At 41.0% G+C, this 22,699-nt stretch overlaps 1 protein-coding gene across 1 annotated transcript in view; it reads left to right on the top strand.

The window, feature by feature from the left end:
- Window positions 1-22,699, top strand: part of cacna2d3a (calcium channel, voltage-dependent, alpha 2/delta subunit 3a) — a gene marked incomplete at its 5' end in the record, with an annotated part of 110,899 nt that overhangs the window by 54,374 nt on the left and 33,826 nt on the right. The window contains 11 exons of the mRNA XM_083919830.1: window positions 321-395; window positions 4,150-4,239; window positions 4,872-4,985; window positions 10,942-11,020; window positions 14,097-14,230; window positions 15,324-15,341; window positions 19,071-19,142; window positions 19,522-19,602; window positions 20,116-20,190; window positions 21,854-21,943; window positions 22,033-22,104. Of these exons, the coding sequence (XP_083775956.1) occupies window positions 321-395; window positions 4,150-4,239; window positions 4,872-4,985; window positions 10,942-11,020; window positions 14,097-14,230; window positions 15,324-15,341; window positions 19,071-19,142; window positions 19,522-19,602; window positions 20,116-20,190; window positions 21,854-21,943; window positions 22,033-22,104 (900 nt within the window). The remainder of the gene's footprint in view (window positions 1-320; window positions 396-4,149; window positions 4,240-4,871; window positions 4,986-10,941; window positions 11,021-14,096; window positions 14,231-15,323; window positions 15,342-19,070; window positions 19,143-19,521; window positions 19,603-20,115; window positions 20,191-21,853; window positions 21,944-22,032; window positions 22,105-22,699) is intronic.

Below are 22,699 nucleotides of genomic sequence, written 5' to 3'. Positions count from 1 at the left end.
TGCATATGCACATAGACACATTAGAGCAAAATTGCAAGCTGTGGAGGAACACACTTTAATTTCCTTTCTTTGACTTTGAAGTCTAATTCATACTCATGCATTAAATGACGCGTTTTATCACAGAATGGCAGGCACTGGGTCCATTTTGTATTGTACGGTGTGTAGGCATGTGTGTCTGCTCTTCATCAAGATGAGTGAAGTTTCTAACATCTTCACATTATGAATTGAATTGAACACTAGATTAAACATTTCTGTACATAAGGCACAATCAAAGTGACAAAAAAACTATGACTTAAATTATTCCTTTTGTATTCTTTTAGTACAATGAGGAACTGCATTATGTGGAGCCATGCCTGAATGGAACTCTGGTCCAAGCAGATGTCACCAACAAAGATGTAAGTCTTTCCTTGTCTCCTACTGTTTCCTCCTGTTAATTAGAAGTCACTGATGGGTTTTATATATTACACACAGTACACATTATATAAACGATGTCACCAACATATTGGTATAGGCTGAAGTACAGTATACTGCATGAGTATTACACCTTGCATATGGTGTGTAATCACAGCTTTACATGAATCTGCATTGAGCATGTGGGTGAGTGAGAATGTGACCTGTTAATCAGCCTGTTTGTGGAAAGAAGCTATCTCTGACACGGATGTTGCGGGTGGTGATATTCCGATAGCGTTTTCCAGATGGCAGAAAAGAGAGAGATTAGGGACTGAGCTTAGTGACTTGTGTCCTTAAAGGGGAACTCCACTGATTTTACACAACAAAGTCTGTTTTCAGGTTTACAGGTTGAAGAATAGTTGTATGAAGCCTTTTGCCTTTGAGTCCTACTCCAGACACGTTTAAAAGTATGTATTGACCATGATTAATATTTTGTTTAACATGGTTTTCCCACAAAACAAAAGTAAAACAAAAAAAACAACTAAAAAGCAGTTGGAAGTACATCTACACCTCACCTTCACTGAGAAATTTTGGATCTGGACTTAACCCCCACCCACTACCACTGCCACAACTATGCTTCGGGAATGCCCCCAGCCACAAGTAGACAGGATTGATTCCTTAAGCCAAACTTCTGGTTCAGTCCATGGACCATAAATGTCGTCATCCACCCATGTCCTCGATTTCCTGGCAGACCGTCTTTGTGCAGCCCATGCGTGCAGCCCATGCATGGAACATGTCCTGAAAGCTGATAGTTTAAACAGGACTACTATGCTCCGTGGTGTCTGTGGCTGTCCATGACCTATTGTGATTATAATTGAGGCTTTAGGTATGTGATGTATGAAAATGTGGCTGTCTGAATCCAGAATTTAGAGACTGTCATTGGCACAATGCATTGGTTTGGTCTGAAGTTTGAAAATGAAAATGAAAACTCTGAGGTATGAAGTTAGAATGAAATTCTTTAAAATTCAATTTCTAAATGAAATGAAATGGAATTCAATGACCTCTGTCACCACTAGTCTAAGCTTAACTTTTCAGACACAGCTGTTGGTTCATGGACTACTTTCAATGCATCATGTGCAAGTACTGTAGAATAATATATATAATATAATATAATAAACAGTTTATCCTGTCCTTTTTAGTGAGTGTACATTTAAGCATATGGATTAACATTAGGTGTTTAATTCCAGGTAGTTTAATGTAGTGTGAGTCAGCCACCTAAGAGGGGAAGGCAGTTTGGGCTCGTAGATAAAGCTAATGTCTTTTCATAACAACCCCAAACTTCAACTGGATCATAAATACCTGTTGTTAAGCCTCCATGGGACACACATTCATATGGTTATATTATCATGATTAGTTATTTGTTGGACTTGTTAAGCATCTTAAATGTCAAATTAATGCTGCCTGGTTATTACTCACATGCGCAGTAGCTCCAGCCTAATATTTTAAGCCTTAAGGTAAACACTTGTGATTTTCAACATTATCTCTATCTAACAGTTGGTGGGCTTAGACTCAGAGTAGTCCTTTGAACTAAGGCTGAAGGACTGCCAAATATTTTTCTCCAGTTATGACATAATCTAACAGATGCAGTAACTAACTAAATAAAGTAGAAAGAAACAATGAATGGCTCATTTGCAGCTTAAACAGCATCAGCGATGTCGACGATAGAACAGCTGAATTTTGTCAAAATATTTTAAGACAAACATTGGTATGACCATACTTTTAACAGCATTTCAATGAATATATTTCAAGGTGACTGATCAAAACTTTCCACAACTAGGTTAAGATTTTTCTAATTTGATTTAGCAAATAAGCAAAATCTTAACCTAGTTGTTTTTCCACCTGCACATTTCCAAATCCATTCTCAATGGACAGGAAGTTTGTAAATGAATGCAAGAATGGGCCATGCCCGGCCAATAAGTCCTCACCACAGCGGCCCAGGTTTGACTCGGACCTGCGGCTCTTTGCTACAAGTCACCCCCTCTCTCTTTCTCTCACCCATTTCCTTTCAAACTCCCAACTGTGCTTTGTGAATAAAGGCATAAAAAAGAAAATATTTTTTCAAAGAAAAGTCTTAAAAAATAAAATGAATGTAACAATGGAGCTTGAATCTGACTTCACTGCCATACCTGACCAATGCATTTTCATGCCTCTCTTTTTCATGTACTTATCAAAATTGCACCATGCCCCCATGTTGAGATAAATAACTCTAAACCGTAGGCTTCAGCAAGTTGGAATTTAAGATATTTTTGGTTTTCATGATTATGTCCCTGTAGCCAGGCTTTATTAAACTGTCTGCTGTGATCATTTGAGTATAAAAGGTCTGATACACTGAGAGGTTTGATGTCCAATGCGCTTTTCAGAGCCTTGGAGTAAAGCATTAAAGGTTGGGCACATTCAGTATCGCTTGCACACACACACACACACACACACACACACACACACACACACACACACACACACACACACACACACACACACACACACACACACACACACACACACACACACACACACACACACACACACACACACACATGCAGTAGGTAAAGTTTGCCCTGCTCCAGGGTACAGCCTTTCGTTGGAACCGATTAACCTTTTTATCCCCATCAAAGAAAAGGTTGTGTCTCTTTGCCATATGGGGGTGGTGTCAGGGTCGCTGGAGGTTGTTTTTGTGCACATATTTATTTTTGTTGCTGGTGTTTATGCCTACGTGTGTATGCTTGCTCCCAAGTGAGACGGCTTTAATATGGCCTTATGCTGCTAGGGCCCCCTACTGTGTGTTGAGAGACTCTCCTCCCATCAGTAAGGAGCAGAACACTGGTGGAGGTGAATGTAGAGTGAGCGAAAGAAAATGTGTGGAAAAATAAGGCGCTGGAAGGGTTGATAATATATGTGTGGTGTAGGTCTGGGGTGTTCCCACGCCCTAAAATGATCACATCTTGTAAGTAATGTCTCGGTTGCCATTGGTAATATTGAAGTGTGTAAGATTGAAAATGGTTGTAGTGCAGGTAGTTGGATAGAGCCAGAGGCAACAGGAAACGTTCAAAATGCCAACAACTGGATCTAAACAGCTAAAAATAGATTGAATTGGATAATGGGCTGTGTCCATTTGTGTGTGCGAGTGTGTTTTGCCTCCAGGCTGTTGCAAATAATGAGATATGCACATGAGACCTGTTAGGTTGCAGACAACTTTATACTTATCAATAATTGCCAAAGAGATAATGTACCCTTTGTGGTAAGATCACACCTATGATAAGACACACAAGCTAACATACTAGCAAACCCACTCGACTGAAAAGTTGTCAGCTGAAAGGAGGTGGAGGGAAAAAAATAGGGCATTTTAGTTCTTTCAGTCAGTATGGGACATTTCACTCCAAGATAATATGGAGGTTTGCTGCAAAAAGCAGCCGAGGGCTCAGTTAAAGAGTCCATTAGACCAATGGTGCAATCTCTGTTCACACACAAATAGTTGTAAATCAACCTCGGTGAAATACAATGTGTCTCTGTGTTATGAGCAAATGAAATCAATATCTTTATATCTTTGCATTTTTATCTTTTTTACTGTCACTATCCACTCTCTCTTTTTTCTCTCTCCAAAAATCAATAATGTCCTCCGTCTCCCTCTGTGTTTTTGCACTCTTGCTCTGTCTTCTTGTCGCCATGATTGTAATCTTTCCTTCCGTAACTTTATTTTCCAAGCATTTCCGGGAGCATCTCGACAAGCTGTTTGCTCAAGGCATTGGTATGTTAGACATGGCTCTGACTGAGGCCTTCAATCTTCTCAGTGACGTAAGTAATACTCTCGTGGCCATCACCACCACACACTCACATGCACACAAACACACACACACACACACACACACACACACACACACACACACACACACACACACACACACACACACACACACACACACACACACACACACACACATTGACACAGAAAAGAATCAGTGTCATGCACAAAATTAATTAGGGGGCCATAATTAATAGCTAAATCAACAGAATCATGCAAAAAATCAAGTAAACAAGGCACTTGATGACTCAGGTTACTGGTGTGACATCTCATTATGAATAAGCAATTAATCAAACACACAAGCGCACACACATTTACCTTACCTTCTAAATGCTCATGTTTCAGAAACATATATCTAAATGTACACTACAATGACAGCTGTCTCTGTTTTCCTCTCTGTAATCTTGTGAGGCAATGCACTCTAATGGTAGATGTTCTTGTAGCTTGTGTTCATTGAGAAGGCATATTATTATTATAACATTAGCTTTTATAATACAGTTAGCTTCATGTAAAGACATATTATATTCTCTAATGGGAAATAACTACATAGATTAACTGTTTGGGAGGGGTTTTTTTTGTGTCCACCAACGTTAACAACCCTCTCTCTCTCTATCTCGTTCACCAGTTCAACGAGACTGGGAGAGGTAGTGAGTGCAGCCAAGCCATTATGTTGGTGACGGATGGGGCAGTGGACACATATGATGCCATCTTTGCCAAGTACAACTGGCCGGAACGAAAGGTACCGTATTAAATACACATATCACATTAATGAACAATTTGCATAACAGTGAGGTCAGCTGAACTCAGTCTACCACTATGTCTGGTTCACAACTTCATGAACCTGCAACCTGCTATTTCAGTGGAGAGCAGTAGACTACAGGTCTGTGTCCACATAGCCTTTTTCTCTGGCAGAAAGGTGCTGCAGGTGCTGGGGAGCAAATCATCCCAACACCTCAAAACGCCGCCTGTGGGTGTTGTTTCTGTGACGCTAGCTTAACGCTGAGTTAACAGTGGGTTGACATCACAGCTAGCAATAAGCTTACAAGGCGTATGTACATTGATGAAAACACAGCACTCACCAGCAACATTCAGTGTCCGGCCCATCTTCTCCCGCAAATGGGCTTTTCTGTCTTTGTTTCCTGAAAAGGAGCAATAGTCACGACACCGGACCTTTTCTGAAAAGAATACACATACACTCTCTGCTCGTTGGGAAGAATTGAAAAAATATGCTGGCGCTAATGCTCTTTTGTTTCTTGTAATGACTTTAATAACTTGCTGTTGAGAATCGTCCATCGTCAGACGATGCAGGATTAGGAAGAAGATCAATTTTGCATCATTTTAAAGGGATACCAAGCGTATCTTTCAAATACATGTGGTTTAGGCATTGATAACAATTTTTTCTCACTAAATCTGACCAAGAGGACTGAAAGAGAAAGGCAAATAGTATTATTATTTGTCTGAGATAGAGAAAGTTTTTGACAAGCAGAAAGTATTGAGCAGACCCAGTATGGGGTCCTTTCAGAGGAGTTTAAAACAGAGTTAAATATGGCCCTATCTCTAAGGACTGAGCTGTCTCTCTGCTGTCCTGCAAGGTGATTGTGGTGCTCTTCTGACGGGCCATGAAATGAAATGGGAGGGGAGAGAGAAAAAGGAAGAAAAAGGGTTATTCTTCTCAATGTCTGTTGGAAAACCAATAGGGTCCTTTAACTCACATTGTATATACATGCATATGAATGTGAAAGGGTGCAGGCAAGTCTTTTAAAACACACTCTTAGCCAATTTTCATCTTGAATCTGTTTGAGCATATGTTTCTATGCATTAATATGGTCGACCATTTGTTACCATAAATACTGCACTTTTATTGTCGTGTGTTTGTGTGCGTCTGGTGGTTGCAAATGATCGCAACACCCCCTCCACCCTCACTCCTGCCTCAAGGCTGAACAGCAGCGAGAGGCGAGGGGACAAGGCTGCTAGATAGTTCCATTTAGAAGAAGCCCTGCTGATAATAGAAGTCTTCGGTCTCTGTCACTCTCCCCAGTCTCTCTCTCTCTCTCTATCTCTCTCTCTCTCTCTCTTTCTCTCCCTCCCTCTCTCTCTCTCTCTCTCTCTCTCTCTCTCTCTCTCTATCTCTCTCTCTCTCTCTCTTTCTCTCCCTCCCTCTCTCTCTCTCTCTCTCTCTCTCTCTCTCTCTCCCTGCTGCTGGTTTTTAATGGCTTCCTTCCAACCAGCCTTATTGCTTCACCACTGTATAGCATCACACTGAGAATATAGGCATGCTTTGGAAAAAACTGTGACTGAATATCTGCATGCAGATGGCATTTGTTCCAAAAAGCTATAGAGGAAACATTATAAGATCATAAAGAAAGCTGTGAAATACAGTATCTACTGAAAAACAACAACCTTAAATACATTCCATAATGAGATTTTCTTTAATGTTAAACGAGTGATTATTTTCAGAGAGATTCTGTCAGTGTTCAGATTACTGCCTTTTGTAGATAAAGAATGTTTGGATAGTGTAAACTTTGTTTTACTCCTGAACACCATTGTGGTGGTTTATTTAAGAGCTCCCTGACTTTTAATGTAATTTAAGGCCTGTGCCGTGCGTGTTACTGATCTCAATAACTGGTTAAAAACAGGAGATGAAAGTATCGTAAATACAGAAAGATTTATTTTCCAGGTCTGATTTGGTCTTATATTTCATGATGTCGTTTTGCTATGCAGAACAATACAGAATAATTAAGCAGTAGGAATGTAACACAATACAACAAAGGGCAATACAGAAAAAATACCAGTGCTACACAATTGTGGAGAATATTAAATCAGAGCACCAGTTTCAGTACATGTGGGTGACCGGGTGTTATTTTAATATTATGTGTTATACTCTCCATCTACAGGGGAAGTTTGTCCATATCTTATAAAATGGGAACCAGATACTATCAAACTCAGCAGTTCCTTGCACATAACATTTATATTTGCTGAGCTCATAAAAATGCCATACATCCAAAATCCGGCAAGTGTGAGGGGGGCCTCAGAATTTTTATAGTTCAGTCATATCAAACAGCTTGCAGTGAAGATCAGGAAAGAAAAAGGTTAATCTTGACAGAGCAGCACCCTAACGTGGTGCCCCTCCCTCAAAAAGGGAGGTCGTGAATTTGGTGTCTTAGAAACTTTTAAAGCACCTAATGATACAATGAGAAAAGCTGGACCACATTTATTAGAACATCAGTGGAAAAGTGTACACTCCTGTCTCTTGACACAAAATCCTTTGACAGGTTGCTTGGCACAATAAACCCCCTTGAGGGTTGCGGTATCAGTGTATTATGAAAACGTGACATGGTCCAAGATGACACATACAGCATTCATACCGATTAAAGTTGATCACTGGGTGTATACATCGAAAAAGCTCTTCAGCCATGTCTGGCCCCATAGCATACTAGTATCTTTCTTTGCCACACAAATGCCAAAAAATGAATGGGTTTATATGGCTCTGGGTCAAGTTTTCCTCTATTGTTTTATAGCCATTTTCCATGAAATATGCAAGTCCAGAGTGAGTTACATGATTTCCAATTCAAACAGTGGCCACTTTGCCAAAATCACTGTACAGGCCAACACTGATTGTAGGGCCTGTAGCCGCAGCTGTTGACCATCTTGCAGAGTGAAAGGGAAGCAAAACAACCTTACCGACTGATGAAAGATGCTGCATGCTGACTGCCCTTACCAGCGTTGACGTTGAAGGTGAAGGTGCAGAAAAAAATGGGAAGTGGGCAAAATATACTTCCCTCCGCTTCGGGAGATTGATATGTCGGGCTACAGACAACCTCGCCCATGCCTGCTTGTGCCCTGTCCTTTGTGCTCTGCCCATATCTTATTCGCCACCACCATTTGGCAGTGCATCATGATGCCCCAGTGCCCGTCCTCTGCCAACATTGTTTCTGTTGTCCCCAGTAGCGAAGAGCTGAACATAACTGCCTCGAGACTATTCTGCGGCCTGTAAGGAGGACTCCTTGGGCTCAGTATGTACTCAACCATAGGAGACAGAGACACAGTATGAGAGAAACTCTCTGAGTCTGCCTCTTCCATGTCATGTGAGACTCAACAGCGCAACCACAAGGCCCAGAAATCATGTCCTCTCAAGAGAAGGCAACTCCAACACACTTTCTCACACACAGACTAAATCAGAATGTATCTCTTACACACAGCTCAATCTGCTCTCCTAAAATCAGTCTGAAAAGTACCAGTTTGATTTTCAGATTAAATTTTATAAAAATAGAAGCTTGTGAAGTGATGACAAATTAGCAACCCCTAAATCTTTGCCAAGACTGTTTACAGTTGTGCCAGAGAGTATTTGGAATTGTTCGGTCACTTGCTTTTGGTAGAGCAAAAGTAGACTATGAGATAAGGAATTTCATTAAATGAAAAATATAGATTAAAAATAAATGTCCGTGAATTAGAAATTAATTCAGCTGCTATCTTTAGAAAGTGTGTCACAAGGTTATCAGGGTCTTGTCAATTGCTAATGTCTAAAAGCTTAAATGGCTTGTGTACCAGTAGTAACAATTAAAATTAGGCAGCTATTAGTTATTGGCTTTTACATGAGCTCACATTCTCTTTCCACATTAGGAATGAGCCCTATTTCCTCCAAATCAAGATCTCCAAACTAACACTATTCTCCACAAAACATTTTCTATAATGCTAACTTATTAGCAGTCATGTCTAGATAGTAACCCTACATTTGTGCAAACCAGCATAAAATCTTGCAAGACTTCTGATGATCTAACCTTTTCCAATCAAGACATATGCCTAACTTTATCCATGTAACCTTAACCATATGAGGTTAATACTTAACTGTCTCACAAGACATTATCATCTAGACACAACCCTTATTAGCTTCACTTTATACGTATACTTGTATTATAAATATATACATCTGTTTATCCAAAAGAGGGATTTTTTACTATATGACCCAAATTAATCAATCGTCAGCCTCAGCAGACAGTGCCCTTATACAGACCAGGACTTTGTACAGGGATGTGGCTTTGGTTTCAGGTTGAAACTTCAACCTGACCTAGATTTAAAATCAGCTGGGGTTTTATAACTAACAGTAGGCCTGTCTGGTTCTGTATCATGCATATTTATGAGACCATTAACATCAGAACAACTAGCCTGCTATTACTTAGTAACAGTAACTGTGTGTTCCAGACATTCAAACCCACCCTACAGACTTACTTACAGTCTTTAAATGTTTGCAAACCTTTATGTGAATGTTTACACTGGAGAATATAGTATATTTTGCATAGCATCTGTGCATATGTGATTGCATGGGTAAATACAGATGCAAATACTGTTTTTCTTTTTTCTTGCATGCCTGTGTATTTTTATTGCTGTCTATGTAAAATGTGTGCAGTCAAGTAGGTTGAAGATTGCATGCTGTGGCTTGAGCCCTACTAGATTTTATCTCCACTGTACTTACCTCAGCCATAAACTTCTTCCATATTTAATAACCAGCCTGCTGTAGTTTGACCTTCGTCTTGGCTACCAGTGAAGGAAAACACACCCTCAAACAGAAACTGTGACGCCTCTTATCTGTAGCTCTACATGGAGTGACTATGATCATATCAGCTGTGTTGTGTTTTCCTGTCACTCTGGCAGTGTCATTCAAATGGCTGGGGTTTGTATGAATAGAAGATGATTATGGGCTAGATAATGAGGGCTGCCTTAAAATGACAGTCTGACAACTGTACTTATTCACAATGAAACTCATTACGGTTGACAATAGACCAACAATATTCATACTAATAAATTAGCTGTCTGTGGTTTATATCTTTATCAGCTAAAGCTGTTATAATCACTATTGAATTTCTAAAGACTTTATCTATTACACACTGCGCTGACAATGAAATAATTATAATGTAATGCTGAAGTATTTCTCAAAAAGGAAATGCCATTTAATTTCATCATTATGTTTTTGTTTTTTTGCAATTTTCTGACCCTTCTGTTGGGAGCAGTCATCCAATGGCAGATAAAGACACACATGCACCTACATTGAGACATGTCTGTGCCTGCGCATGCATGCACACATACACATACAAACAGACACATGCTGTTAGGGTGAAGGGAGGCAGTGAAAAATGCAGGCATGGGAGCTATGGCAGCTGTGCCCCCAGAGGCTTGCATCTGGTCCAATCTGGCAACATGCTCTTCACACACACATTCACGTACGCATACACAAACATTCGCACACCTGCCAACTACAACCTGCTGCGAGAGCCAACTGAGCACTGCCGGGCAAAAATGGGCTTGGCAGCGGAAAGTTTAGAAGACTCTTTGGATTGAGTACATAAAGCTTTTTAAACTCAAAATATTTCCCTCATGGTCAACCGTATGCATGCATTTTAATTGCAGATTCTTCATACACTTATCTTATCTTAAAAACTGTATCTGTTAATCCTTAATCATTTAGTTTCTTGAAAAATATTAGAATTATTTGAATTTTAAATAAAATCTAAAAGAAAAACGTCTTCAGTGATTACATAATCAACTATTAAACCAGGAGAAAGGGTCTGCTAATCATTGACAGATAAAGAGTGAACCTTCTGCCTGGCTTTGACAGTGTTATCTTCTATATGGTGGTGTGGTGGGCCCTATCAAAATGCGATTAAAATGACTGACGGGAGCTATCTGCTTTCTTTCCGCAGGTCCGCATTTTCCCTTACCTGATTGGTCGAGAGTCGGCCTTTGCAGATAATCTGAAATGGATGGCATGCGCTAACAAAGGTGGGATCTTACAACACGTGTAGACCTTTGTGCTTTTTTTCTACCTATAATCTGTTTTTGTATCCAGGGTAAAGTGAATATATTTAGTAGTTCAGGATTTCTTTAGGGTGTTTGGCACATGTGTGTGCATGCATGTAGTTGCATAGACATGTGTTTGTCAGTGCTCATCAGTATAGGCACGTGTGACAGAAGGCAGATGGTTCCAGTTGCAAAGAGCAGTTATGTTACATTACATCTTCCTCTAAGCTTAAATTCCAAACTATCTTGGCGAGACACCACTTTCCTGTTGCTTTATGTGTGGCCGTGGTTGTCTCGTGTGTAGAGCACTTTCCTTCAGGTTCTATATTTAGCCGGGAGATGTGTGACAGAGACAGTCTGGCTCCATGTCCTCAGGCTTCTGTAGATAAGACAGGCAAGCCATAGGTCACACAAGGGGTGTGCATGTGTTTTTAGCTATGTGTGTGTGTGTGTGTGTGTGTGTGTGTGTGTGTGTGTGTGTATGTGTATGTGTGTGTGTGTGTGTGTGTGTGTGTGTGTGTGTGTGTGTGTGTGTGTGTGTGTGTGTGTGTGTGTGTGTGTGTGTGTGTGTGTCTGTGTGTCTGTGTGTCTGTGTGTCTGTGTGTTTGTTTGTGTGAAGATAAGAGAACGAGGGTATCCAAAGTTTTACTTGGAAGTGATATGAGAGTGGGTGATGATGAGACCAGCGTTTGTCGTGCTACATAAGTGCGTGTGTATTTGTATGCGGCACATTGATTCAGACTTATAACAGTGACATCCTCTCCAACCTGCAGTAGTTGTACAGAACTGTCTTTACTCTAATGCTAAGACAATTATTTTTCTGCTTCTTGACTGTTTTACTTTACATAGTTGTGTAGGTGAAAGGGAAGTGTTACACTGTCTGTCTTACCACTGAAGGCTGTGATGTCAAAATCTCTCCCTGTGGCCTTAACTATATTCTTTCTGGTAAAATAATTTTACTAAGTCAACAAAATAACATCCAACCAGAAGTGCGAAAATGCAGTTAAGTGCAGAGGGATGCACAGCATTTACACAATAAAATATAGAATATCTTTGGATTTTGAAATTGAAAACCTCCTGCAGTCTACTCAGTGGTTAGACTGAACAGATCTAAACTGTGATTTATCCGTCCATAGTATGTTTATCTTATATTTCCTCATCCAATTCCAGTAGTGCTAACACTAATATTTTTATTACTGTTTTGAAGTTTTAAGAATAGCTTTGCTAAAGCAATATTCCTGTTAATTCCAGCTTGGCATGGGCATTATTGTGCACTTCGCACTGAAACAGGAACCTGTTAAAATCTACACCCATTCTGATCCTACAGTCAGCTTCCTTTTTTTCACAATTCCTTATATTCTTATTCAGGTGTCAGTCTGGTTAAACCATTGTAAAGCGTTTTTTTATTCCATGTAAACAAAAGACATTTTTTTGCAAACCTTTCAGGCAAAGTAACATATATTTGTAAAGGGTACTTTCTACAACCTAAAAGCATAAAAGACCATTCAAAAAAACAGAGTAGTCCTCTCATCACTCAGACTGTACCTAGTCCCGATTTTGTGGCAGGCAATTCCAAACTTTTGAACCTCAATGTAGGTGTAGCTAAGTGTATGCACATATTTGCAATGTAGCTTTGCTTCACATCATGACATCTTTCACCTCCACCCTGTCCGTCATTTCCATGCATCGGGACACCTTATTGTGTATTTTTGCTAACATATCACCCAAACCAAGGTCCTTTAAAAATTATTAATGCCCTCATCCTGACCATTCTGCGGCTGTCCCGTCCTGTATGTGCAACAGGTGTACCATGTCACTGAACACAGGAAGCATTCATTTTTCCTCTCCCCAGCTCATCTCACTAGCCCCGGTGGCTCAGCCTGAAGGACGCCCTCAGCCTTCCAGAGGGTGCAGTCATTCTTCACTCACCACTGTGATGAACGATGCAGTTAGACTGAGGCAGCTGGCTTTGTGTGCAATGCAGTGCAATGTATGTGTGTGTTGTCATTGTACTGTCTCCTGGAATAATAGCTGAGTCCAAACGTCTGAAGGATGAAAATGAGGGATCTGTCAAGGTTCACTTCCAGGTCAAGTTCAGGGGAAAGTGTGTTCTTGTTGCTATAGTTATTGCAGTAATCATGTGGCTCTAACACTTCCAGTGTTAGTGAAGATTCATTTCCTTTTTTTAATTATTTGTTTGTTTTTTTACAGTGGTTGCAGATTTAAAGTTCAATGATAGATCCATCCTTAGTTATTTGGTGGGATTTATGGCATCCTTCATGGATCTGTGTATTGTATCAAGAGTCTGGCTCTTTTCTCCCTGTGAAGTAAAGGTCGATGCTGGGTACAATGACCCCAAAATCTATTTCCTCCAGCTATGATTTTCTCCTTGACTGCCTCACGTTGATGGAGGCAGTTTGCTGTTTTTACGGATGGGTAGAAAATGTGGTGGGGTCTCTCTTTTCCCCTATTCTCTCTGTCACTTCTTGTCCTCTCTCTCCCTCTGTCTTACTCTTGTCCTGATTCCCTCTGTTCTTCTTCCCAAATCTGCCCCCCTGCTGGGATAACTGTATATTCCCTCCTGCACATGCACATTAGCATCATAATGGCAGCATTACCAGCGTAAGAAATGGCATTGCATTTGATTTTAAAAGTTTTTCTGTTGCATTTACATGCCACTTACACATTCACAAACCCATACTGGTTTGCTCTCACCCGTACGTTACTGCAGGGAATTCTTTAGCAATTACTCATACATGTATCCAGGTTTCTGTCAGCTTCATCAAGCAAATATCCCCATGCCCGCCATATGTAGTTTCTCCGCTTTGGTACCAAGGTAAATAAAATGGAAGGTTCGGCTTGGAAAAACTTATATTGGATGTGACACTTGCTGGAATGTAAAGCAGTTTTTGAGATACAGAGGCTGTATGTCTGATCACTGTTTGAGGGCAGCGTAATGAGTTAGGAGACTCAACCTGTTCACTCTCCATTGTTCACAAGCATCTAAGTTATAATTCATCATAATTTCTCTTTTCCTCTCTCTCTCTCTCCCCAACAGGCTACTTCACTCAGATTTCCACATTGGCAGATGTGCAAGAGAATGTGATGGAGTACCTCCACGTGCTGAGTCGTCCCAAGGTGATCGACCAGGAGCATGACACGGTGTGGACTGAGGCCTACATCGACAACACTGTGAGTTGACTATGCCATCTCTCACATGATACGGGACTCCAGTTCCCGCAGTCCTTCCTCACCACGCGTACCTACTGGGTTCTGGACCCAGATTGTTCTGATTGATTCACTGACTTCAACTTATTCCACTTAGAAAATCCATAATGTACACTTGCATATTCAGGATCGATGACTTATATTATCCAAAGGAGAATAGTAGTGATAAACAGAGCCTTGACACTGTGTTTCGCGTTTGTACATCTCAGACTGAATGTGTGAAAGTATGTGTGAGCAGCAGATTGAACCATTAGTCAATGAGTGTCCTGTGTGTGTTTGGGAGTTGTGGAGCGTGACTAGAACATACTAGAGCACACTGGTGAAGTAGTCTCTGATCTGTCAACCTCATACCCTGGCCAAAACACAGCTTTCGCTAGGATATTTTTCAGCAAACTCAAAATCACATGCATTGCTAAATCCGCTGTACATGCTTTAGCATAGACATTATCATGGCTACAACTCCCCTACAGAATGGCACCCCTACTGTATGGATCCTCTTATATTCTCAATATACTGTGATTTTCATGCTTGCAGAATGCTTCTCTTTAGTTAGTTATTATGTTTGCCCATAAAGAGTGAATAGCAGCCATTTGTCCTCCGCCATTGCTGAATGGATTATGAGAGAGAGCTTCAAAAATGTGAGAAGACAAAGGCAAGTGCCCTCTAGCAGAAAAACGCACAGGCTATCAACACTGCATGAAAATGGATTCTCTTCATATTGCTTCCACCTTTTTCTATCTTCCTCTGCTTATTTCTCTTTGCCCTCATTATGCCCATCCATTTATCACAGTCAAAGTACATTCACCCAACACTGACTCAACACTAACAGTTTAAGTGTTGCTTCCTCTGCTGTGACCCTCCCAGCCATAAAGCTCTCCTCTCTTGACACAGTCACTGTTTTTAAAGTTGCTGTCAAAGTCAATGTCAGTGGATTTTACGCGAACACAGATGCTGGCACTCCCTTCAGTGTAAACGGCACTGAAAGGCTTTCCAACACTTATCCACAAGCGTATTGACCCTTTCTCTCCTCTCCTCCTCCTTGATCTGTTTTCTTTAGCTCCCCCAAGCACAAAAGGTAAAAATAAAATCTGATCTGAGGTCATCGCTGTATTGTGCTGTGTTGAGGCCTGGTGTGTGTTCATGTGCATTTCACATGCATGTGCGTTTTGGTCTCTGATCTCTTCGACTTGACAGCATAATTTGGGTGAACTAACTACCATACTGACCCATGGCATTTTCTTGTGTGTCAGTGTCGTATGTCGCTCCTCAACCTCCTGATTCAAACCATGCATTGTGGTTGTTAAAGGTTCCGTTGATCGCTCTATTCTGCACGTCTGGTAACGCACATGCACACGTCTGTGCACACACTCACACTCATTCATCATTGGTGATGCTGTGTTGGCCGTGCTTCGCCAGTATCTCCAGGGCTGGCAGTGTGACTATTTGTGTAAATGTGAAACTACGTTTTTGCTCTTCTGCCTGTGTGATTTTGGTGTGAAAATTTGATTGTGTTGTTGTTATTTGTTTTAGTAGAATTCGCCAGAATAAGCTGTTGTTTCTGTTGTGTCATCTTTTGGGTGCAAATCCAATAGTCTATAATGACTAGCGGGATGATCTTTTCTGATGCGTTTTTATCGTTTTCAGTGTTTTATTTTTCAGTGTTTTATGAATCATACAGTATATGGGTTGAGATAAGCAGCTCTATAATCATAACAATGCTGATGGTGGAACAGAAGAGTGCTTGCCACCCCATCAGCATGAGCTCAGCACAGAGCAGTCTCATTAGACTGCTGGCAGGCCATAGGTCTGACATACTACTGTTAGTGTGATAGATCCAGGCTTATTGACATTGAAGTGGCTCAGCAGAAAAACAGAAATAGATATCACATTCTCAGACACGCTAATTGGGATTAGCAAGGAATCTGCACTGCTTCTTTGCATATAATCATCCCAGCACAGATCTAGCTTGGGTGCTAGGAGCGCACAAACACAAAGTAAAACAGACAATGACAGAAAGACACAAACACAAACACAAACACACACACACACACACACACACACACACACACACACACACACACACACACACACACACACACACACACACACACACACAGCAATGTGATAGTGTAGAAGTGATGAGCATCTGGTATTTATGTTCCAGGACTGATGTGTATCATCTTTCCAGCTGTACCCTTGATCCTATCTTTCTCCTCTCCTCTCTGCTCCTCTCAGTGCAACCCAATCATGTTCCTAGCCTCTCCCCTTTCTTACTCTGTTTCACTTTTGCGTCTCCCTCTCTAACCCCCACCTGTTCTTCCCCATTCTATCCTGCTCCCCTCCCTCTCCCTTCTCTCCTTCCTCTCACCTGCTTCATCCATCATTCTCTGGCTCATTTGGCTTTGTTTCCCACTCTGTCGGATGAACTGACACTGGAGCTCAGGGATGATGGGAGGTTGGGGGTGTGCAGGGGGGATATTTGAGGAAAAGTGTAGGGAGGGTGAGAGAAAGAATGTAAGAGGTTTTAGGAGAAAGTTGGGAAGATGTCGTAAACGGGTAAAGAAGGACATGAAGTTGAGAAGCACTGAAGTTAAAAAAACAAAATTGATACTTGGCAATGCACAAAGACAGACAAACGGGAATGCAGATGTGAGCAGTTGATTACCTTTTGATGACGAACTGAAGTAGTGAGCTGTTCAAAATGTCATGACGCATGAACATAATTCAAACAAAATAATGTTAATAAGGATTGAGGAGCTTTCATAGATCTGCCAGGTCATTGACAGCTCTGCTCCCCTTTGGGTATGCGTTCATTTCCCCACAGTAGCCAACAAAGGGCTTTGGCTCCAGGGCCTACACACACCTACATCATTAAACCTAGTCTCCAAGGAAACAAGGGTCACCTCATCCACCATCACAGAATTTGTCACAGCAACCTAGATTACAAGGTGTCCTATGAATTAGCAAACATGGGGCAGGGTGTGTGTGTCTTAGCCCTCTGAGGGGTGCAAGTGTGTGTGCATGTGTGGGCATTTGTGCCATGGGGGGGGGGGGGGGGGGGGGGTGTATTTGATCCCAGAGGAGTTCTTTTTCATTCTCTCACCCACAGCAGGGAAAAGGACCTACATGTTCTAACTACAGATAACTACAGTTACAGATTAAGCCACAGAGGCACTAATGATGCATCATATTTGTGTGTTGAGTTCTGACCTTGCATTAGATGTTGCAGGATATGTATGATATGTCAAATTCTAGATACAGAGCACTACCCTTGGGACTTGGGGCACGGTCAGGTTGGAGGATACTCGTTTAGGGTTCAAGGAAGTTGCTCTTTCCTCTTCCGGGTCTTGATAATGAAGCACAGGTTTAGAGGTCTTTTCTCCTCTTGGTAGGGTAAGTGAGCATCCTCTGTAGCTGTTCTGTTTGCTTTGAATCCAACAGATGTAGTTTCTGGCTGCCTTTCTCCAAGCAGCTCTTGTTATCTGCTTAATTACAGTGTGACATTACCCAGAGCAGCTTCACCAAATGCTCATATGCTGAAAATAATACCATGTTAGATTAGTGTTGAAGTACAAAAAGTACACAGTTGATGGAACTGCTCAATAACAGCTCCTGGGGGTACACAATAAACGTCTGTCCATACGCTTGCAGACTGGTGATATATGATCTAATAGACCTGAGAGCTTGGAAATAGATTTTGTATTTTTAGAAGAGGCTGTACTCGTTTTCCCCGACCTTTGATCGATCCCGTTCTCAAACAGAAAAGCTGTCCATTGTTACAGCAGCTGTACTTAGGTGTGCTTTGTTCTCTCTTTGATGTCCAATCCTGCGTCCTGGATTGCTATTACCCGCTGTCTGAGCTCAGGTCACACATTCCTCTTTCCCCAGCGTCTCAGGGAGACAGAATGGACGCTAGCAGTTTCCTGTCATTACCTATTATTACTGGAGGTAAATGGGGATGTGCGCTGGAGGAAAAAGAGTGTACAGGAAGCATGTAATGTTCAGTTAAGAAGATTGGTTAAATGAGGTAGTTCCCTAAGAAAATGTACTATCTAATATTTTAGTCAGTCTAACAGACGAATTCTCTATTGCAGCAGAAACAGATCATATGCAACATAATTTATGAGGATTTTGTTCTGGGATTCATATTGCACTTAATGGACCAATATCTTGTGGTGAATTGAACTTAAATGTGAACTGTGTGAGTGACTGACATTTAGACAGTTTTGAGTATCTGAGTGGACCGGGTCAGACCACTTTAAGCCTTCTTCTAGTATACTGTAACAGTGTCAAGCTTTCATCTTTAATGTATATCATCGTCAGATACAGACGGCCGCTGCAAAGATAAATATCATAATTATTCCAGCAGTCTTCTGGGGAGGGAAGATACCCAGATCCAAAGTAGAAGCAATGCCTTTGGATAAGCTTATTCTCCTAGAGATCAAAGGCAGGCTGGTTATTGAACACATTTTAAGGCAAATAATAAACATGAATAAAACATGTCATAGAAGTTTTGTAGGTCCCTCAAGAGGATAACATGACTAGGTCTGCTGCAGAATTCCTATCAGGTTCACTACTAATGGAAATGGAGTGTTAAGCAGCTTGAGATAATAACACACTGAGTGTCTTTAAGCAAGATGATTCATACAATGTGCATGATTCCATGCAACGTGCTGTGTAGTTACGTTTCTTTGTAACTATAATGTTTCATCATTAGCTTCCCTTTTCCCCCTCCCTGTCTCTATTTTCCATCCTTACTCTCTCAATTGCTATCTTTCATTTTTTCTTCCCTTGTGACTCACAGATGGATGACGGTAAAGGCCCAGTTCTGATGACCACAGTGGCAATGCCTGTGTTCAGTACCAAGAATGAGACTGTAAGTGCACATAAAGTGCAGCACAACCAATAACATATTTACTGTCTCTCCCATTATGTTTCTGAAACTTGTTTTCTCCAACAAACACTTAAGTTTAATTGGAAAAAAAAACTATGCAATTACATACAGCATAACTCACAAGGAATTAGGGTTTGAGACAATAGACACAAATTGTGAAATAATGGTTAATTATGTTTGTCCCTGATGGACACTAATTTCAGTTTGATTAGATTCTGTAAATTAGAATACAGTAGAGCATCACTAATTAAATATAGATTTAAAATTTAAATGTCATAAAAAGTGGATCTTTAAGAGACTGTGTTGTGTAATTATCCTTTTAAATTCAACCTAAGAGTATCTGTAATGTGTGTGCTTCCAGAGGAACCGTGGCATCCTCCTTGGGGTGGTTGGGACAGACGTGCCTGTCTCTGAGCTGCTCAAGACCATCCCCAAATATAAGGTACTTCTCCAATCTCTTACTTATTCCTACAAATGATTATGGATCCTGTTGTATTACAGAAGTCAGTAAAAAAACTAAACCTAGTTACTATAAATGGTTTTGATTGTTTATATCTGCACATATGCCAGTCTAACTTTACGGTGCAGTAATTGAATGTCAAATCCTGTTTCAGATAAATAGTTTTGTTGAAGTTTTGACACTGATTATTCACAACTCATTCCTTAAGTCCAAACATAACAGAAAGGTAATACGCTATGTATACTAATTTCTTCTGATAGTGCCCCCGCTACATCCTCTGTGCTGATTTCTGTTTCTTGTAGATCTGAAGCTTGGTTGGATTTTGACATTTGAAAGTGTGTTATTTGTATTGTGTAGTTCTGTGAGTCTCACCACAAAGACAAAGAGTCTGCCAGTAAAAATTACAAAGAGCTTGATTAGCCCAGATTTATAATTTGTTACATATTCGTCATGCATCCATTTCGTGTGTGTGTGTGTTTGTGTCCAACCTCCTAGCTGGGCATTCACGGCTACGCCTTTGCAATCACCAACAATGGCTACATCCTTACCCATCCAGATCTACGACCACTTGTGAGTATTACCCCTAGCACCATTCAGATGCTCTGTAGCGAGGTAACCTAGCATGAACCTTATTATCAAAGCAATCCCTTTTAGGGCGCAGAGAGTCCAAATGTATTAATTTATTTCGTACATGCGACTGAGGAATACTAACTCTTGAGTTCAAGTTAATTACTGATTTCTTTGTCACACTGAGATACCGATTGACATAGAAAATTAGTGCGTAGTTGTGTGGGTGCTCTGTGTGCCGTGCGGTGCGTGTGTGTTGGCTGCGTGGTGGTATGTAGATGAGGAGAGTGTGTTCCAGGCCTCCGCTGTGCTGTGAATAGACCGAGATACAGCTTCTGAATGGCTGTGATTAACTCCATTGTAGTCACTCACTCCTCTCACAAGAGGATGAGGGGAGAGAGTGCAGAGAGGGAAGGGAGGGTGAGATTGAGGAGAGCAAGGAACCTGTTTATAACGTGAGAATAGGTGCAGGGTGACAAAGCCGGGTTGCAACACATGGATGTAAATGCAGAGATATGGAGTGATGGGGGAAAAAACAGACATGGAGGAGAGAAGAGAACAGACAGTGAGACAGACAGACAGATGGTTTAATTTGCTTTCTAATTAAAGACGTTAATGAACAGTGTTTAACAACTAATGAGGGGTGGGAGGCTGTCCTCACTGACAAATGTATGGAAAGGGGGACTCACAAGTACAGTCATATAGTACACATTAATGTGCCCAATACTCTGATCTTTGGTCTTCTTCATTTAATGTCAATATCAAACAGGGTCAGCCAGGTAGCCAGAGAGGGAGGGAAGAGTTGTATTTGGTTAGAATTTGAAATGCTTAAAACAAATAAGTTTGGCCATCTCTCTCGAAAGAAGAATCTAAATTAGTTTTTCAAACCGTTATTTAAAGGATTGGTTTGACAGTTTGGGGACTACAGTTATTCCATTTATTTGCCAAGAATTAGGAGAGAAGATTGACATTTGTGAGTTAAGTATTAACCTACCACCAAGAGCAGGGATGGGAATCGAAAACCGGTTCCAGTTGAGAGCCAACCAACTGGAATTGGAATTGTATGCTTCCTAGCTTATCAACTCCTTTTTATCAATGCCAGCATGTTTTTCTGACAGTTATACGCTGCTGGAAACCTGAAACAGAGAGGAGTCATAGCAGAGAGGAAGAAACGGTCCAAGGCTTGTTATATCTTTAAAATAATCATTTCAAGTAAGGGTGTAAACACCAGCAACATCCTAAAACCACATAAAACCACACACAAACCCACACTACTATTACAAGTAAAATGGGCTTAAATTCCAGGAATCAATAAGGGAATCCATAAAGAATCAGACCGATTAGCAGAATCAATACAGACATTGGTATCAATAAAATCATATCAATTCCCATCCCTCACCAAGAGAAAATTAGCCTATCTTTGCCTGGTTGCTTGGCAAAGTCAGGTTAACTGTTTCCCCCTGCTTCCAATCTTTGTGCCAAGATAAACTAACTAACTGTCCTGACAGAAAAAAAGAAAAAATTATGTCCATTTTCATTTGTCATTTATTTGCCGCTTTCAGCTTCTCAAATAATGCTTTTATCTAGTTTAATTTTAAAATGTTCCCTTGGGCCCTAAAAATTGGGATTTTAATGACGAATATAATATGCCATAATGTGTATCCAGTATGGAGATGGCGATGGCAAGAAGCGAAGGAAGCCAAACTACAGCAGCGTGGATCTGTTTGAGGTGGAATGGGAGGATAAGGATGACACGGTGAGTAAATCAACATTAGGCATCATCACAGTATCCCTGCTCAATGCAAATCTGATGTTTAAGATTTGGTATGTGCTTTATGCTGCTAGCTGAGAAATGCCATGGTCAACAGGAAGACCGGGACCTTCTCCATGGAGGTGAAGAAGAGTGTTGACAAAGGGGTGAGGAATCCATAATTCAGACATCCACAAGCACACAAACAAACAAACACTGTTCTGATGGTCCCAAAGGGTGTGCCAGAGAAGATACTCAGCGGGGAGAATCCACTGTGCCAAAGGGGTTGTCACACTTGGCACAGTGATGTGCAGGATTGACTTGGGGATTTTGTTTCTGATTTTGTTTGCTCTGCATGCAGGGGTGGGTGTCTGTCTGTGAGTGTGAGCCCCTTATCTCCGCCAAGCACATGTTGCTGAGTACGGGAGAGACAGCAGCCAAAATTATTCAGTTTTACTAGGTTTGTGTGTGTGTGTGTGTGTGTGTGTGTGTGTGTGTGTGTGTGTGTGTGTGTGTGTGTGTGTGTGTGTGTGTGTGTGTGTGTGTGTGTGTGTGTGTGTGTGTGCGCGCACTTTGCATTTTCAAAGCTTAGTAAAGAGCATTATACATTAGCCTGATTGTTAAGCATTTAATATGTAAATACACACACAAACACACACGCGCACACTCAAATGTACACACAGATGCATAATCACGATCCTTATCCAACTACTGACACATTGCAAAAACACACAACCAACAGCTCATGTGATGACTACTGCA

Source organism: Echiichthys vipera, assembly GCF_963691815.1.
Source record: "Echiichthys vipera genome assembly, chromosome: 9".
In the NCBI taxonomy this organism is placed as follows: Eukaryota; Metazoa; Chordata; class Actinopteri; order Perciformes; family Trachinidae; genus Echiichthys; species Echiichthys vipera.
Note: the sequence above shows the minus strand (reverse complement) of the source record. Positions and strands in the feature narration are given on the sequence as shown.